The sequence below is a fragment of the Leuresthes tenuis genome, unplaced genomic scaffold, assembly GCF_036924035.1.
Source record: "Leuresthes tenuis unplaced genomic scaffold, fLeuTen1.0.hap1 SCAF_22, whole genome shotgun sequence".
Lineage (NCBI taxonomy): Eukaryota > Metazoa > Chordata > Actinopteri > Atheriniformes > Atherinopsidae > Leuresthes > Leuresthes tenuis.
Window position 1 is genome coordinate 10,459,176 of NW_027325376.1, and position 19,137 is coordinate 10,478,312.

At 44.8% G+C, this 19,137-nt stretch overlaps 1 protein-coding gene across 9 annotated transcripts in view; it reads left to right on the forward strand.

Annotated features, from left to right (window-relative positions):
• Positions 1 to 19,137, forward strand: part of LOC140281774 (nuclear factor 1 B-type-like) — a 63,877-nt gene that overhangs the window by 29,661 nt on the left and 15,079 nt on the right. For 3 of the 9 annotated variants that reach the window (XM_072376266.1, XM_072376264.1, XM_072376270.1), the window contains exons 3-8: positions 7,428 to 7,484; positions 9,435 to 9,503; positions 12,105 to 12,225; positions 13,062 to 13,183; positions 16,216 to 16,350; positions 16,524 to 16,708. In XM_072376266.1, the coding sequence (XP_072232367.1) occupies positions 7,428 to 7,484; positions 9,435 to 9,503; positions 12,105 to 12,225; positions 13,062 to 13,183; positions 16,216 to 16,350; positions 16,524 to 16,708 (689 nt within the window). The remainder of the gene's footprint in view (positions 1 to 7,427; positions 7,485 to 9,434; positions 9,504 to 12,104; positions 12,226 to 13,061; positions 13,184 to 16,215; positions 16,351 to 16,523; positions 16,709 to 19,137) is intronic. The other 6 variants (XM_072376267.1, XM_072376265.1, XM_072376271.1 and 3 more) reach the window with 4 other exon arrangements.

Genomic DNA, 19,137 nt, shown 5'->3' on the forward strand with positions numbered 1-19,137 from the left:
TCCATAGAGCATAATCGCCGACAGTGAACGCTCGTGCACAGCCCCCCCTTCTACCAGCCTCCCCACTGATTCATTCACAACTACAAAACTGCAGAAATACCCCCCACTCTCACATCCTGAAAGAGTTCAGACTCGCTCCTCCAACCTCCCCCTCCCAAGCTCCACCCACCATCAGCTAGCCGCCCACCTCACCCATTTGCCCCTTCTCCCTCATCTGCCTCCTCTTGTCTCTTGCCCACCCTCCCCGCCGCCACCTTTCTCCTTCTTCTCCTCTTAACTACTGGCTAGGAGTTAATGGACTGTTTTGGCTAGTCTCCAGACGGTGAGTGTCACCTCATTAGCCTATAGCGGCTCGCTCCCAGACTGCTCCTTGTGTGTTTCTGTGTGTATGTGTGCAGGAGGAGGACTACAACAACGGAATGTCATTGGTCTGTCCCCCCCCCTCCAACCGTCCCACCATACACCCCTTACCCTCTCCGTCTCTCCTTCCCACCACTACAATGAATGAGAAAACACGCATGCATAATTAAATCTATAGTCTCGTCCTTACTCTACCCTCCCTTCCCTCCTTCCTCCACAGACATGTATTAAAAAAAGAAACGCTCCTGCTTGGAAGTTTGCCACTACTTTAGAAAAAAGCAGTGTCTTCAAACCAGAGAGATGCGGCCAACTTTGCACCCTTATAAGGACCTATTCTTTTTTTTTTTTTTACCCCCAGCCTGCTGAATAGTGGGGTGGCAACAGCGGGTGAATGTAAATGCCACCCGGTCCTGCCAGTCAATTACACTGCAACAAAGCTAATTGTTTGTTTGGTGCATACCAAAAAGATGCAAGGCTGGCTGTTGATGGAGCCATTGTTTTAACACAGATGCAAAGTTCTTTTTTTTTTCTCACAGGCTAGACCTGATGCTGATTAACCATGTGAAAGATGGGACCAGACTTCAGGCAACGACACCATTTTGTAGAATTCAGACCATTTGAAGCCAGTATAATTTACTTACTGCAACATTTAGTTAAAGAAATGTCAGATACTCGTCCAGATTGCCACCAAAGATTTCGAATAACATTCCAATTTCTAATCTTATAATTAGATAGACTTATAATCTATCTAATTTAAGAAAAAACAATCTTTGGAATTGTTGCATAATGATTATTTAAAAGAAGCTCATAATAGGACAGTAAAAGTGGTTGAGGGTGTATTTACTGTTCCATTTGCAATGGACAGTGTCAGGTTTAGTGAAAGATGAAATGCACGGGCACAAAGCTCAGTGGACAGTTACAGGGATAGAAGGAATATAGGGGCTTTGGTCAAAGGAATAGAAAAAATAACGTAATAAAAAATCAAAAGGAAAGGCCACATTGTGAGAAAAGGGCAAGCTGAGAGCGAACGGGAGGAGGTGGAAACATTAAGCGGGGCGTAGTGTGCTGACTGGAGACCAGCCTGCTCATTTTTCATGGGACAGATGAGCCACTGTGTCGCGTTGTGTTGTGCAGTTTGTCAGCTCGCTGACTGCATCGCGCAGCACCGACCAGCACGCTGCGGGATGCTGGGTGCGTGCCGCTGTTTGTGCGCGCGTGTTCACTACGCCACTGTGTGTACATTTAATGTGCAAATGTAGCATGACAACGTGAATGAAAGCTGCTCTTGAACGCTTTGGCCTTCCGTTTTTGCACAGTAAATGCGTGCAATGTCTGCATCTGTTCGGAGGTGGGTCAACTTTATCTCCCAAATTAAGAGGTGGGGAGGTTGAATTTGGTCAGATTAACCCTCATCTGCATCCTTAGTTATAAGGCAGTGTATCCTTTTGTGCTCGCCAGGTTCTCCCTTCTCCTCTCTCGGGCCGGTGTGGCTAATGATCCGTCAGGCCATTCAGCGCGCTGTTCAAGGCCCACTCGCCGCAGAATGCGTTCCCTCCCCGTCCACACTGTTTGGTGACCTCAATGAGGAGCCTGTTGTCCTCTCGGCTCAGTTAAAACGCTCTCCTCTTTTCAGTGCCGTGAGAGTTTACGAAGGAGAAGGCGCAGAGGCTCAGCGAGGAGAAAGAGGGCCCGCTCTTCACTGGCATTAGTATGCAACGATTAGAAACAAACACACATTGAAGTTCCAGGCATACACGCTGAGGTGGCGGCAGGCGTGAGCGTGCTCTCGTTTAGAGACGCACACGGATGCAGCGAGATACAAGTGAGCTGCGGCACGCACGATCAACTGCGCGAACACGCTGCATGGCTGGTCATTGTTCTTGTCTGGGCTGGGATCCCACTTGATTCCATAAGTCTCAAGACCCTGACAGACTTACTGTGCGTGTGTGTGAATTTGTGTGTGTGTGTCTCCCCTCCTGCTCTATTGAACAAGTCTGTGGTGTCTGTCTTTGAGGAAAAAAAAAAAGGCAAGAATTCATTGTTCTCACAGACGTTTCAACTTTGCCCCTCTCACTTTCCCTCTGCTTTTCTCTCACATTCGTCTCACTGCGTGGATGTGTGTGCGCGTTTGTGTGTAACTCATCCCGCCGTACCTGCATTCCCCGTCGCAGGCCGTAATTTGATAGGGAAGCTATCCGGATTACCAGGTTCTCCTTTAAGCCCATAAGAAATACTTCCCTTGTTCCAATTATGAGATAATCATTACAGTGTCACACTGTGTATAGTTGCCACTGGTGAAACATATTCATACTTTGTCAAAGAGATGCAGTGCAATCTATTTTTGTCTTTGCATAGATAATAGAACCAACAATAAGGCATGGATGAGCTTGTAGGCAGAGGCAGGTTTCTATATTTGGTAATCACATCGTGCCGAGGTCCAGCACCCTGGGTTGCCAAATAAAGATAAAGTAAGTAAACCAGGAGGCTTTTCTGCAGTTCGGTTTTTGATTTGCTGCTCCGCCAAAGCTCATCGTCCTTGTGAGACAATGCCACCCCAAGGTGGCGCTCCATTTGGCGCAGCATTTGTCTTCTCCTCACGCTCGGTGCCAGTATCACTCCCCTTCCGGCCAGGTCAGGTGCCAGCCCTTTGCAGAATGCCATGCGTGAGTCCTGTTCAGGGGGGGGTTGGATGGCAAAATTTGCTGTGTGTGTGTTCGGGGAGGGGTCGGCGGTGGGGGGCATCGCCAGTTGGCAGGCTGGCACACAAAGGCTGGCACGATAAGATCCTCCCTCTTCTGCGGGCAGATTTTCTCGCCCATATCTTTTGTTTGGCTTGTTTGGGTTGCGGCTCATCCTGATAAAGGCCACTTTGTTTAGACAACAAAGCGCGAGGGAGTGAGAAAAGACAGAGATAGAGAGACAAAGAGAAAGAACGAGAGAGAGGGGGGTGTTTAATAAAGGCGGTAAACGGGGGAGAGCAGCAAGACAGATGGAAACATTAAAAGAAAAGTGTTTAAAAAAGGAGATAGGAGCAGAAAATCAAGAATCTGAAACAGAAATTTGTAGTGGGAGCTTTTCACCGGATAAGACACATTGATACACGCAGAATAGTAGATATACGCACAGGCGGGTATAAAAAGATACAATAGAGGACGGATACTGTTGCAGGCACAGGGGCAGCGATAGACAGATAGCGAGGGGAAGAAAGAAAGATCTGGAGAAGGCAGCAGGTTCTGCTGGCTGTTGGAAACCAGCCCGAGTAGTGTGAGGTCATCCCCAAAGCTGTGAATGATAGAAACCAGGAGCACAGGAGGACATGAGACAAAGTACACACACACACACACACACACACACACATTACATACCAGCACATGTACAGTCATTTATGTGCACTGTCAAGACTTGCGTGACCCTGCTGCACACACAGATACACACGCTCACACACACACACACATGGCTGTGTATTTCCAAGGAAGGATAAACTGGAGTCTCCGGATGAGCAAAGAAAAGCAGGAGGACACTGAGAAGAAAGTCTGCTTGGCCACATCAAATATTTACTCAGGAGCAGCTGTATTGTCGAAACATTACGCATCAGAGCTGCTTCGTAATTAGGTCGATATTTTCTCCCTCTCTCCGTTTCCCTACTTCTCCGGGAGTCCACCCCTCTCCACCTCTCCTCTCCTCTCCTCCACACGCTCCCCTCCCCTCGCCTCCCCAGGCTGCTGAAATGCATCTTGGCTCGGGACCCATGCCTCTGGCAGCCAGAGTGCTATACATGTGCACAGAACCCTGCTCGGCATAAAATGGCTGCCAGACAGGCTTCTCCTCCTGAAATGTCGACAGCGGTATGCATCTGCAGGGCGTGCGTGACGCGCGCGTGCGCACGCACTGTTTTTATGTGGAGGATATCTGTACGTGTCTGCAAGTGTTTGCGGGCGAGAGACGTGCACCGCGGCTGTCAGGGAAAAAAAAAAAAAAAAAAGAAAGAAAGTAAGTTTCCTAAACTATGTGGCTAATTTAATCCACACTGTGTGTATGTGCATATGTGTTCCACAATTTGGTGGGAACGGAATGGGTATCGTGCCAAAAATGAAGAGGGTGGGTTAGCAAGAGTGTGTGTGAGTGTTTTAGTGATTATAAAATCCAGGCGAGTAACACACTTGGGTGTGGAGAAACCTCATAAGCACTTAGAAACTTTCTTGCCGAGCCAGATTTCTGTTGCCATTACCACTAATTGCCCTAATCGTTACAGTGGTATGATAAGTATCCCACCGGACAAGAAGGTGTAAGAACTCGTGGACACTTCCAAAATACCCACAAGCCCCTTCTGCTGCTTTTTTTTCCCCTTTCTGCTGAGTAACAGCAGATAATCTGATTCATTCGCGGTGCTGTTTTTTCCCTTCCTTCATGAACTGGTTTGTTTATTTAAACAAGTGGCAGGGACGGTGGGTGCCAAGAAATGTTGTTTTTGGAAAAGGGGCCGTGTGTGTACGTGCGTGTTTATGTGGATGTGTGTGAGAGGCCGTGTGTGTGCGGTGTCTGGCCCCACGATCGAGCCCTGCCAAGCTCCCAGGGCAAAGCTGAGCCTCCTCGACCACAACTGTTTATTTACAGGTTGCGCCACTGTTTATTTGAAGACTATCAGATTGGCTGTGCTTCTGCACAGGACACCTTTTAGATACAGACACCAGGCCCCAGGCTCCTAATAAAATAATCCACAGCTCCACTTTACTGTTTTTCTGCGTAGTCTTTAAGAAAATTTAAATATCATACAGTATCTGCCAAAATCCCCCAACAGTTTGATATCAAGTCTCTGCTTATTTCCCTTATTTCATTTTGAAATACCTGTTGAATTTCTAAGACTTGGACTGGAGGGTGATTTGGTGAGCTCAGACGAAACAAAAGCAAACCAAAACCTTGAACGTTTGACAGCCTCCCAAATACCCCCAAAAGGGCCACATCGAATAATACAATTACCCTGAAAAAAAGAAGGCGCATAAAGCTGCCCTTCTGGGGTTAAAGGTAAAATGTAATGCAATAGGGGAGGTGTTTCCTGCTCCGATGCAGGCCTGGCAGATGTGCCATATGCTTGCATCCCACCTTGAGTCATCCAGGTGGTGTCTCCTGGTGCTACGGTGGGGGCCTCATGCTGGAAGATGTTGCCTGGGATCTCTAATTGTCACGACCATCTGTTCTTTTTGTTTTGGTTACCTGTTCAGCTCTGGAAGTATACAGGGGGGGGGGGTTAAAACTCTGATCCGATGTAACTGAACTGGAGCTGCGCTACCACCTTCCTCGCTGTTTTCTCCCCCCACCGTGCCACCTATTCAGCGTTTGCCTCTGAGCTGCTCTCTTGTGCTCTTTTCTCTCCCTCCGCCTGTTTCTCGCGCTCTCAGCGGTTCCCGGGGCCCAGGCATGGAGTTGGCAGTCTTAACTAGACTGATGGATGACTCTGAAAGAGGAATGTGGTGATGGTGGTGGGGGGGGGGCAAACTGAGCTCCTTGCAATCACTTTACGGACATGTGCCGTGGCAAATCTACACAAACCTCCTGTTGCCCATAAAAGCTTCTTTCTACAGTGTGTGTGTATGTTGGGACTCGAACATGACTTGAACATGTTCGGTGCACTGGAGTTCAGTTTGTAATGTAATGTAATTGTCTGGTCACAGCTTCGAGGCGTTGCAGGTTTTTTTTTGCTTTCTATAGAGATTTCTTTTTACGTGTGCAGCTGTAACTGCTTCACATGAGAGATTTAAAAGTAGCGTGACTCAGGTTTCTGTTTTTTTTTTTTTTTTTAAAGCAGAGCAGGGATATGTATTAAGGCCCCAACTTGGAAGTCGGTCAGTTGCTTTTAGGGCTCAGTATACCGAAAATAGGGGATTTTTTTTCTCCTTAACGTATGGTCCTTTTCCCTCCCTACTTTGTCATTGTTGAGCTTCGGCCAAGAACATTCTGTTTTTGCAGCGCTGTTTAATAGTCAAATTTAGGAGTGGGGGAACAAGACAGAGCGGGAGAGCGACACAGAGAGAGAACAAGAAAGGAATAAATCTTTCAACTTTTTTCTTCCACCCCCCTTTCTCTTTCCTTTTCTCTGTAACACAGCTCATGAGAGCTGCGGCAGGAAAATGGGTGTTGTTTCAAGGCGAGGGTATCTGAGTTCACCGTCTCTCCAGCTTCTTGCCTCTCATGCTAAAGCTGTCACATGTTAAAGGTGTAGATGGTAATCTCCCTTCTGGTTCTCATTGCGCCCTCTCAGTCTCGGGGCATGTGTGGGCTCGGGCCAGTTTGAATCATTACGAGGGTCCACTCAGACGCTGCTATTAACTGTTTGGCACAGTGTTCGAGTTCAAGGCCTCTCTAGGTTGAGTTACCGTGACAGTGTGCATAGATTGAAATCTGATAGTGATTCATGCCACTAATTTTGGTGTTTCACAACTTTCGTGGTGAGTAACATAAAAGGGAAAAAGGCCCCAGTGCCTGTCAGTGATCAACCAGGAACTACAGAAGAATGATACATTCCCCTCCCGGTGAGGCTTCTAAGGTAAAAGACGTCAGTCCGGGCCGCCTCATACCAAACCCTGCACGCTGTAGCCGGTGGAAAGAATTCCACTCATGTTTCCTTGCGTTTCCCCACCCCTCGTGCCCTCTCTCCATGTTTTGTTCTGTGCTTGTACCTTGCACAGCAGGACCGAACACATTCTGAATCCCCCACCCCCCTGGCTACTCCCCCTGCACCTTTGAAAAATTACACAGTGGTCTGCTGGTAGAAAAGTTTAAGGTTATTCTGTGTCAGACACAGAGCTTTTCCCTCAGTTTGCCCTCCCATTAATGATAGCACTGTGCAAACAAAGCTGTCTTGTTTAATCTACAGTGGATGCACTCTTCTTGACGGGTACTGCAGATAAGGCAAAAGCTTTTAAACACTCAGGAAGGGTTCTGAATTCCACTTGCGCAGAACTTATTTCTTTATGTTCAGTTTGGAATCAATGATTTTAAGAAAACTCTGATTCACTAAGATGGTATGTTCCTATGCTAACCCCCCCGCCCCACTCTCTGTGTGTTCGCAGACTCGCAGCAGTCAGGAAGTCCAAGTAACAATGAGCCAGGCAAAAACCCTCTTCCAGGTATGTACAGTGGCAGTCATCCTCCCTCCTCCCTCCTGTCATCACTCTATTGTTCCTCTCCAGCTCGCCCACTGTACTGCGGCTTATGTACACCATACCTAGTTTAAATAGGGTTGTGAACTCTGTGACTTTCAGGCAAAATAGCGATGCCTTTACTGGCAGAATTGCATTGTAGCAGGACAAGATGCCTACACATGAGCCCCTGTCAAGTGTGTACAAGCATGCTTGTTTTTTTTTGTTTTTTTGTCATTTCTATTCCTTTTATTTATCTATTCACTGGGTGGGATGGGTAATAAACTGAATACACGCCAGAAAAGTTGAACTGACACATTTGTTGTAAATGATGTTGAATGAAAACTTGGATGTAAAAATGAAGCTTTCGACGTCCCTTCGCTTGTCAGAGTTTTTTTTTCTCGCGCGGACTGAGGGAGAATATGATTTGATTGTGTTGTTAACTTCAGTTGTCGTTGATGCGGGGTGAAAATGTTACAGCAGACTGCGCCTTTGGCTCGTAGCTGCGCTCGCCAAGGTGAGCCAGCAGAACGGAGATGTGGAGAATCTGCTTTAACAGTGCTGCTGTTCTCCTGGACTGACCTGTGTGCGCCGTCGTCACAACGTTGGAATGAAAATAGTTTGAGAAGCATAATTAGTTTTCAACCTCAAGAGCAGGTTCTGCTTATGCCGCTGCCAAGGAAAACATGCTAGCGAGCCTGTGACTCAGGCCTGGGACGCCTTCGGTGGTGGCACAGTTGCTTGCAAAAGCTGCTGGCTCACAAGAGGCATTAAGCTTCGTAGGTGCCAATGGAGATACCCTTCTATCTTTCTGGCACAGACTGAGTGCCCTCGGCAGTGAATCAAAGCAGAGCCGCAGTCATTTGAGTGTCAATAACTTGTCTGGATGTTTAACTTTTCTGACAGCCTCTGATTAGTGTTGCTGAATCCTGGGCAGGTCATACAGACCTTGCGATAATGCACCGACGCAGCAAAAATATATTAAGACTGTCATCTGTTCAGTCTAAAAGTAGTTTCTGGAAAACAGGAGATAAAAATCTGGCCACGCTGAAACACTTTATTTACTTGTTGCATCATGTTTCCTGTACATCTTATAAATATTAAGCAATGTCACATTGTCAATGTTGTCTTTGAATGGACTATGCACTAAATGACGCTCTTTTGGTTTTTTTTCGCACTCTAAAACTGTATCGTAGCAGAACAGTGTCATGTAACAGTTTTTAAGCTTTACTTTTGTGTTTTATCAAATAGGCAGCGCCTGCAGCATTTCAGCTCGGGCTCGTTAGTTGTTCTCACAGCAGCAGGCGTCTGCATGTCACTCCCTCCTCCTCCTTACACACACACACACACACATACACACACACACACACACACACACACCTGTCCTGTCACTCTTTCCAAGACTGCGCAGAAGGGTTCTGTGCCACAGTATGTTTCAACTTAAAAACGTCAAATCAAAAACAAATGCGGCTGCTCGTTTTTTTTTTAGCTTGAGAATGCACCTTTGAAATTTCCCTGGGATAAAGAAATTCTGCGTGAAACGGGATCATTTATTGCTGTCGCCCACCATTTAAAAAATATTTTAAAAAAAAAATAAATCCCTGTGCACTTTTCTGTACCTGCTTTGTGTGTCTTTGTGTGAAAGAGAGTAATTAGATAAAGTAAACCGCCTGAAAGGACTGATCAGTGTGCACAAATGAACAATCAATGCATCTTTAGCTCAATTTTTGACAAATATTTGAGATTATTTGAAAAGCGCACTAAATCCAAAGTGTTTGCTTATTTTATGCTGAATGACATGATATTATGTCAGACAAATTTCCAGCTTTTACACTAGCTATTTTGCTCTGCATCCAGTCATTTACTCTCATTTCAAATGTGTATAATGATAATAATCACAGCTGTAGTAATGTGTATTCATCATCCCTCTGTGTGCAGTCTATTTGGAAGACAGTTTCATCAAATCAGGAGTCTTCAGTGTTGCAGAGCTGGTGCGAGTGTCCAGAAGTAAGTACACGCTTCTCGTTTTGCATTTTAACAGCCTGCACACCTTCAGCACACAGGTGTTTTTAGTTTTTTTTCTTTCCCATAATTGATGAGACGCACGTTCAGGCTGAACATGAAGGCACCATATCGTGAGTGTACTGAGGGTGTAACAGGTGCATCAAAGTTAACATGTGAGTCAGGAGGCTATCCGCCTGTCTAGACTCACACAGTCATTCGAAGAGGTCTGTTCAGGTGAGAGTCACACCTGCATGTGTTTGCAGAAACCATTATGTTTCCATACGAACAAAAACAACCGAGGATGATTTTGAAAAATAAAAAGGTGCCTTCGCCTTCAACTGCCACGTAAAACTCTGCTTTTCTTCCTAATCTCTGTACTAACTGAAATCCAGCCACACAGCTGTGGTGTGGTAAATCCAGTTTGGCCAGTCTCCTTTGCAATAAGATAACACTTGAGTGTGCAGCTGTCTGTGTGGGCCCTGCGTTCATCTGTATGGACACGTTTCCACGCTGCAGAGCCGTTGACGGTTGCTCTCCCAGGTCTCCTCTGATAGCCGAGGGCACTTCAAGGCGCCGTTTACCTGTGTTACCCCTGCGCCGAGGCTGCGGAGCACAAAGAGTCCAGTCACCCCTTCAACAACCTGCGTTCAGAAGAAGCATACCAATGCTGCGTTACTGTGTGTTGTAGCGTGCACCAGCCGGTTTCGGGGCCATGGTTGGACTCAAAGACGTGTGAATTCCGTTAAGCACTGTAGTTAGAAATTGAAACGATGCATGACTTCTTTCGTGGCGACAGATTAATCTTTGCATCGCCTTTAATGTGAAAAAATCTGTCTGTCAGCTTTGGATATGATGCTCCAAAGTGATTGAAAAATGGAAGAAAATAGTAAACAGCGTGTCTTACTTAAAGCTGACCTTTCTGTTTATCCACAACATGAAGTGTTTCTGACGCAAGAGCATCCACCACATTGTCTTCACTGTTTCTTTTAGTGCTCCGAAAGACAGAAAGCACTCGTATCACTGCTGAGAGGCTGAATACCTCTTGGAAGACTGTGTTTTTGTGTAGTGTTTAATTTGCCCCCTGACCAGATGGCCTCTGAGCTGCCATGTTTGCTCTCATGTGACAGAGGCTGGTTTCACTAAAGCCGACTGAAGTCGAGCTGGAATTTTAAAAAGGTCGCTGGACGCACAGGAATTGTCACTCACTCAGCCAGTCGCTCCCTGGGAAGATATCTAAGCAGCCGCTCGTCCGTCATCACGCTTCTCTCCCAACTCTCCAGCCTGTTGAGACATTCTTTGAAGTCCATCAAAGGGGGCTGCGAAGTTCAAGGCTAAATTGCAGTCCAGCATTTCGACGAGGACGCTCATTAATGCAACGGCAGCCTCAACTGAAAGTGTGAAAATATTTGGTCAATAGAAAATCCGGATGTGTACGGGCAATGATAAGTGTTGAGCTAGACTTTTTCCTCAAAAAGTAAAGTAAGATCTCTTTTTTTATACATATATAAATGTTTATTTTTTTTTATTCATTTTGTTTTGACTGAAAAGTCAAAGCCAAGATCATTTAATGAGATGATTGGCAGGGTGGCCAAGTGGCAACAAAAATACTGTGCCGAGCCAAGAAGAGAGACAGACCACCACATAAAGAGATGGTTGGGGGTATCCTAAACCATGAATGAAAAAAACAAAACAAACAATGATGTTGTATTCAGCGTCCTCGGGCCGGATGCATTCCTCTACAGACAGCTCGGTGTGGGTAGCAGCGGGTAGGGGCCTTTGCCAGGGCTAGAGTGGGCTGCCAGGGTGGAGGCTGGCGGAGGGATCGTGCCAGTGGTGAACCTCAGACCACAACAGACGGCGCCACACACTCCATCCTCTCATCCACTCCAAACCAACCAACCACTCGAGCTGCAGGCAGCCACACGGGCCACACACTGAAGCAAGTGAAAGTGAGAGACGGGGTAGAGCGTCAGGATGGGTGGCTAACCCCCTTTGTTCTGTAAACACTCGCTTGAAACAATATCCCTCACCTTGACCGCAGTGAAAAAACACAGCAGTTTCCTCAAAAGATGATTTATAGTGGAGAAACTGCTAAGTATTTGACTGGAATCGGAAGAAGTGGGAAAAATGCTGATGATTATGAGAGGGTGATTGTGGGATTTTATTTAAATCTTATATAAACTCTAATCACAAACGCTTTTATCTGTCACCATCACCAAAAGTTGAAGACCTTTTAAGCTAAGACAAATGCAGTTGACTGCCGTTTTAATGTATCCTTAAAAATTATGATAATTTGGCATCCAATCAATTGAAAAAATGATTAATCAACTTACGTACAAAAGGCAATTACAGTTTCTTGAAAATATTCTCCCTGCTGCTATTATTCAAACAGGTTTGTTAGTCAGTGCTCATCTGAAATGCCGGTGATGCTCAGACTCTTAACCTGTGAGTAGTGAGCGCTTAATTTGATACGAAAGCTCTCTAAAGCATCAATAACAGTCAGTCAAGCTAATGTACAATTCACTGTTTGTCTTTAGATACGAGGATAGAGAAAGACAGCTCTGCGAATCTGTGACATTGAGCTCCTTCTTGTGTCCTCTACAGTGCCCATTACCCACGGCGCAGCGGTACCCTTCTCCATGGCTGACATGCCCAGCCAGCCCTACTATCATGACCTGAACTCCAGCGCGGGACTGCACCGCTCCATATCCTCCCCTCCTGGCAGGTCAGTGGATGTTACAGCATAAAGAGAGATTTTTTTGAGAAAATGAAGGTCTTCTGTTGATACACTAAAGCAGTGGTTTTGCCCTCTCACATTCGCACAGACACATCCCTGGTTGAGGATGTTGCTTTAAATTTTGCTCTCTTACGGAGCATTCAATTTGAACTTGGAAGTTGCAATTTCCCAGGTGGAAAAATTTACTGGAATTCCCAGCGAAGTTGAATAAGGCTAACCAGCAAAGTAAAGCTCATCTCACAAGCCCTGACCTCAACATTCAAAATGGCTGCCTCTCACATGAAAAGAGCTGATAGCTGCAGCAATTTCCAGAAATAAGTGTATTAACAGGTCTGTCTTTTGCAGCATAAAAAGAAAACCCTACTGGTTTTTCCACTTCTAATTTGAACATGTTCAATTCAGGTGTGACATTATTGCCAGCTCTGAGTTCCAACTTCCAAGGTAAATGAAACGCAGCATTAGCTTAGCTTAAGAGCAATAGAAAAGAACAACATACACCTCGCATGTTTTTGTCCAATTTAAAGGAATGACCAGCCCCTGTCCCTCTAAAGCTATAGATGGGACAATCCAGTATCCTTTTTGTCTTGTCAATACAATAAAGCATCAACAGTTAGTGTCAGACCATTTGTTTCCGTTTATTTCATGCTAAGCTAAGCTAACCCATCCAGTTACGAGCTTCAACTTTAGCATAGAAATTTGAGAGATGTCTGTCCTGTCATGAAGTTTGGTTGGTTCATCTTTGCCAAACATCCATTACATCTACCCCATATCAATACTGACATCTTGCAACCCACGCAAAGCCGTAACTTTCTCCATGTGTGCAGCAAAAGGCCCAAAACCGTCAACATGGAGGAGAACATGGACACCAGCCCGACAGGACCCGACTTCTACTCGTCACCCAGCTCACCAGCAAGCAGTCGGGCAAACTGGCACGAGCGAGATGGAGGTGATTATCCTATATCTATTTGACAGCTTCTGTTTACTCACAGCAAGTTTATCATGTATATGGGTAACATCCTGTAACATCTCCATCATATTCATGCACTGAGACAAACACTCACAGTGCAACTTTGCATAGCTCAGCGCAGCACAAGATCGTGTTGACAAAATTTGCTCAAGGATAAGAAGATCTTCCGTCCTTGTCACATGCAAATAGATTCAATGAAAGTGAGCAGCACATTCTCTTTAACGGTTGCTGAACTCGTTTTCAGCTTTTTCACAGGCTGCTTTGCATCACTGCTGCCATGTCTTTTCACTGCAGATGGATGGTGTAGACAGCAAAAGTATCAAAATAAACTTTGAGAAGAAAATACCTAAACCAAGTGGCAGAGATGGTTCAGTTAATTTTACTTGAGTTTTACAATTTAAATTAAAAAGATATTAAACTTTGCTCAGCTAAAATGACTGTGCAGAATGTTAAAAGATTTAAATACATAAAGGGTAATAGGGAGCCCCAGGCATCAACAGAGAAACAAATGTTTAAATATAATTAAACTGCTCTGCGAATGTAGTCCCTATTCTCTTGCACCAGTCACTTAAACATAGTGGGCAATAGATCGGATTTATGTGATCTTTACTTTAAATAAAGAGATAGCTGTGAGATATTAAATGTTGCATAAATAATAGTTTCTTTGTAAAAACATACTTAAAAAACGATCAAGTTATGGGGAATTTTGTCCTCGTGGACCTCATTCAGAGCATTTAGACCTGCAAGAAAAAAGTGTCCAATTATTTTCCAATAATAAATGAGGCTGTACATCATGGCTAAACTCAGTCGAGATTTATAGCTTGAGTTTATTTTACTTTTTGAGAGGAATTAATAATCAGAGTACACCTAATGAGTTCATGCAAATGGCTTGAAGGATTAGAGAATAGATAAAAGATGTGTGAGTCATAGAAACAAACCTGCTCTGTTGCATGTTTGTTTCTGCGCAACAGAGAAAGTGAGATCCTCGCAGGACAGTCTGAACGTCTCATTACAATGTCTCCTGGTGCAGAGCAGAACTCATCAACCTTTTAATTAAGGCCTCACTGTCCCATGTTTCCTGAGCATTCTCACCCTCTGCTGACTTACGCCGATGCCCGCTCCGCATCTGGGTTTAACCACCAGGGGAGGCAGGAAACATTTTGTGTTACTGTGACAGACGAAATATTCGGCAATCAAATCCTCCGCGAGCCTCACAGTTGTTTTTGCGCTCTAGTTTGAACTTGGACCAGCACTTTTTTCTTCTTCTGATTTTAAATGAAATATAATCAGTAGGGAGGCTGCAAGAGGAAAACACCAGATGATACGCAGAAGTGGTGGGATTCAGCCACAACCCAATGTGGGTACGTGAAATTTCAGCGTGTCCCTTTACATAAGGCCTGAGAGTATTGCACTGCGTAAACTTAGACACTTGGGGTGAGGAGAAAGGGAATTAAGTGGGTAGGAAACTCTCCAAAGACAGCTATTATTCTGTCAAGAGAGAATAAATGAGACGCGGGGTGATATTAAACCCATATGAGTCCTTCAAAGTGCCAAGCAGTCATTTCTTTCACATGGTTGTCGTTCAATAAAAACCTCACCATGTAGGGGAGGAAATTGTTTCTCTCTTTATGTTTTGCTCTGGGTAAGTACTGTGAACTTTAGGTGCTGACAAACATTTGCCAAGCTGATGCAAGATATATCAGTCACTTAAAGGACTGGTAATCTGTTCTACATGCATGTCCTCCCAAGAAAATGTTCCTATTTTAAATGGAAACACTCACCAGGGACGTGAGTCTCCCCAAAGGTGTTTTCGTCTCTGACACTAAACGAAAACACTTAGCAGTGTATCCTCTTGCAACCTCGGACTGGGAAATCCCCCTGAATTCCCACCACCTTTGTTACTCGCTCCTCTGGAGATGATGGATTTTTCCTGTCACTTGGGTGGATCCTTCCCTGCTGTTGTTAAGTGCAGAGAAGGAAAGCTGATATTATGAAGATGCCTCAATATAAGGGTTCGTACAGCCTGTTTTTTTTTAGGGGGGGGGGGGGTAGAGATGGACGATGTAAACGTTATACGCTCCAAAGTCTGTGACGGAGCAGAAAAGCACTTGATGAATGTTGAAAAATGAGGCAGAAGCAGGCAGAGGCCATTTTCCTCTCGCATCTATTTGTTATCACGAGACTTTGTGTCTCCCCATGGAAAATTGAAAACCACACAGCCGTGACAGCGGAACATTGCTCATGAAAGTGTCGAGCTGCAGTAATGAGCAGCTTGTAAGTTGAGTTTGTGAGCATACTTTCAGTCTGTAGAACTACATGAATTTTGCTTAGCAAATGTCATGTCTTCAGCGGAGCCTTCTGGATTATTCATGGGGAATTACAGTGGCTTGTCAGAGTGTGTAAGGCCGAGCAAAGCCGATGTAACAGTGTAATATTCTATTTAAGATTACGTGAGGGTCTAGAAATTCTTAAATCCTATTTTGGCAACCAGCTGCTTTGCAACAGTGTGTCACTTCACTGGATTTAATTGTCTGCTTAGACATGACAAAAGACTAGTTTTTCACTTCATGGGGAAGTCCAGTGATTTATAATGATCTTAGAGATTATATGTGGTTTTGGGCCTCTGGAAAAGAAAATTTTGCCACAGGCGTTTTTCATAGTGTTCTACATTTATTGGTGAGAAAGGTCCCTTTATGAACACAAATCCTTGGCAGATACAGTTCTGCTTCATTTTAACCATAGCTTGCTTTTATCCACGATTAACAGAGGCAGTATTAGAGGCTTTAAGGAAACAATTTGCTTAATCTTCAGCAATGAATCAAAATCTTGTGCAAAGTTCGAGTTCACTCTCCCGAACCTGTTCTCGGACAGCACAGAAATTGTGACACTGTTATCTTTCTCCCTTCTCATATGCTCGAAGAAACAGTCCTAGAAGTTTGTAGTTTAGGTAAAACAAAGGCTTGTGCACATTTTCTGACCGTAAAGAGACATCCTTGTGCTTTTCCTACCAGCAGACATGTCCTCTCCCACCATGAAGAAGCCAGAGAAGCCGCTGTTCAGCCCCACCTCCCCGCAGGACTCCTCGCCACGACTCAGCACTTTCTCTCAGCCTCATCACCCAGGCCTAACAGGTGTGGGACACAGTGGTGAGTTACCGGTTACTCGTTACTCCCTGTGTAAACTCGTAAAACTAAATCATTTGAAAAAAATTAAAAACCAGCAATGTTACTTTATTTTGGCTCAAATATCAGTGATGGTTGTTATATCTAAATGACCTCTTGCACACTCTTCCTCCCTCTTCTCGCTGTTATTTTGGCAGTTATATCGACGAGGAGCCCCCCTCCACACTCACCCCTGCCATTCTCGGCCTCGGCTATCTTGCCCCCAGCGCCGTCTCCCTACTTTTCGCACACCACCATCCGCTACCCGCCTCATCTCAACCCTGCTGATCCCCTCAAGAGCTACGTGCCGTCATACGACCCGTCCAGCCCACAGAGCAGCCAGGTTGGTCTTTTTTTAATCTTTTTTTTCTCTGTATTTGTGTGATTGTGCGTATTTGAAGAAGCCATCCTTTAGGTCACAAGTCAGACGGTGGTTTGGCTCTAGTGTTCCTTCTTTGTTATCTTTCTGACTTCCACTCCCGTCTGATCTCATGAGATTCAAGATAAGATAAATTAGAGCATGCAGTATTTCATTATTGAATTTGGAAACAGAGAACATCATCCTGTTTTTCTTGTTTTTTTTCTTCATCAAAAAGCATTGGATTATCGATTACAACATCGATATCCCTCTGGAAGTATTTGTGTAACCAACCTCAAATTAGTTATCTTATGCACTTCACATGACCCCAGTTTGTGTTCTTGTTTAAAACTGGGCTGCTTGCCCTTTATGTGTGGAGATAAAACATGTCTATAATGGGTCAGAGACAATCTATCTTGGTTTTAAGATGCATGCAAACATGTTAGTCTGAATGAAATTTTGCTAGATTACATTTTTCGAGGTCAGGCCTGAACACCCAAATAATGCAGTTTGGAAACGAATAACTCCAGCATGGACACATTCAGCCGGGAACGAAACTTACCGAGCAGCTCTGCGCATGCTGAACGGTTCCTGCCCCAAGCCCTGGCCTGATATGACATAAAAATGCATTTAGATGAAATCACATTAGACATACTTGATTTATCTCAAAGAGAAATCCTATGCATGGAGGTAACAGAAGAAAGCTGTTGAGCCAGTTACATCAGAGAACCTCTCAAAACAATCCGCAAATCCAGACTTGTTCACATGTGTGTTGGAAAAGACACAGAGGTCACGCTGTGTCAGCCGAAAGAGTTAAATGTTTTGAAACACGTGGATGTAGGAAAACACCGAATGGCAACCTGTTTTTGAAGAGTGTCCCAACAGCTGGTGCTGACAAGTTGAAATAGGGGCATATCGCCACCTATTGTCATTGACTTAAACATATTTCGGTCAATAAATCCTTTCTCGATCCGTGCTTGTTTACTGGGACAAGGTCAAGGGCTGCTGTGCAATTACTTGAATTCACCATATATACTAACATACTCTATGATAGGACGTAAATACGTACAATTTGCAGTTAAAGTTAACTTAAAAACCAAGACATAGTAGTAAATGGAACAGCTTAGAGATTTAATACATTCAGGAAAAACACTGTGGCCAGTGTGCAGAGTGAGCAGGCTTCTCTATAGATGAGAGAGCTGTGTGATATTTATGTGAGTTTTATTTCCCTGCTGTTCTCACTGTAAACAAAGGCCTCGTAGACGGCTCCATCTCCAGAGCATGGAGCGGGTTAGACAGGGGGAGGAGGGGTGAGACTGTTACTCTAGAGAAAAACCGCAGGGAATGATAAAGGTTGTAAATATTTGCCGTTGCCGGGGCCTGGCTCTTGTGCAGAATTAACTGGCCCTCTGCTGGGGTGCTGGAGAAAGGAGAGTGGAGGAGGGGGATGATGGGGTCCAGTAGGGAAGAGAGAGCGCTTGAAGACCAGTTGGGGTAGGATGGAAGATTTGAGGGGTTGGGGTGGGAGTGTGTGGGGGGGGTTCTGCAAATAACACAGCGCTTATAATCCCATGGACGAGTGCCAGAATGTTTTTATGCTTGCTTTAACGCAGATTATATTACACTCTAATTAAACATTCTATTCACAACGAAGGAAACCCTGTGGACACGATTCTTTTCCAAAAAGGCCTGTTTGAGTTTTGAACTCGGGGCGGCCTCGAAATGAACGGCCCAGACAGTCTCCAGCCGTCTCAAAGAGTAGCTCCCACTTGCTTCCTTTATTTCTATCCCCCTATATATAGTCTCTGTGCCTTGCTCTCTATAGTGGCGCATTCACACCATTGTAACAGGTCACTCCACGGCTCTCTCTGGCTTTTCACGCCCTGGTCCTCCTAAATTCCATTTATGAGCACCATTAAAATCATTGTGTGGAATCATGTAGGAAATCCATTGTCGGTTACTGAGGATCTATTGATGCTCATGCCCCCCCCTGAGTATTAGTAATAACTGTGACAAGACAGCGGCTGAAAGTACTGAAATCTTTTCTTCAGGCGGAGCATTAAGAGTGAGTGCTTCAGCTGCCTTTTGTTGTTCATTTTAATTTTGTCAGAGCAACCCGAGCAGTTGCGTCCTAAGAAAAGGAGCGAAGTGACACTGTGATTGGATGTTTTCGGCTTGTGCGGCATAAACCAATTACTAAAAGTATAGTTTGTTGCATGCTTGTCTTGGTTTATTGAGATCTGCCCAACTGCACATTTACAAGCGAACACAAGCTTGTAAACATAAGTCACTGGACAGAGTCTGTCCTCTTGAGAGGTTACGAGTTTTGGTTGCTGACTAAACGAGTTAACTTCTTCCATCTTCCAATTGTTGTGTGATTGGTCCAAATTTCAGCTTTAAATGTTTACTACCGC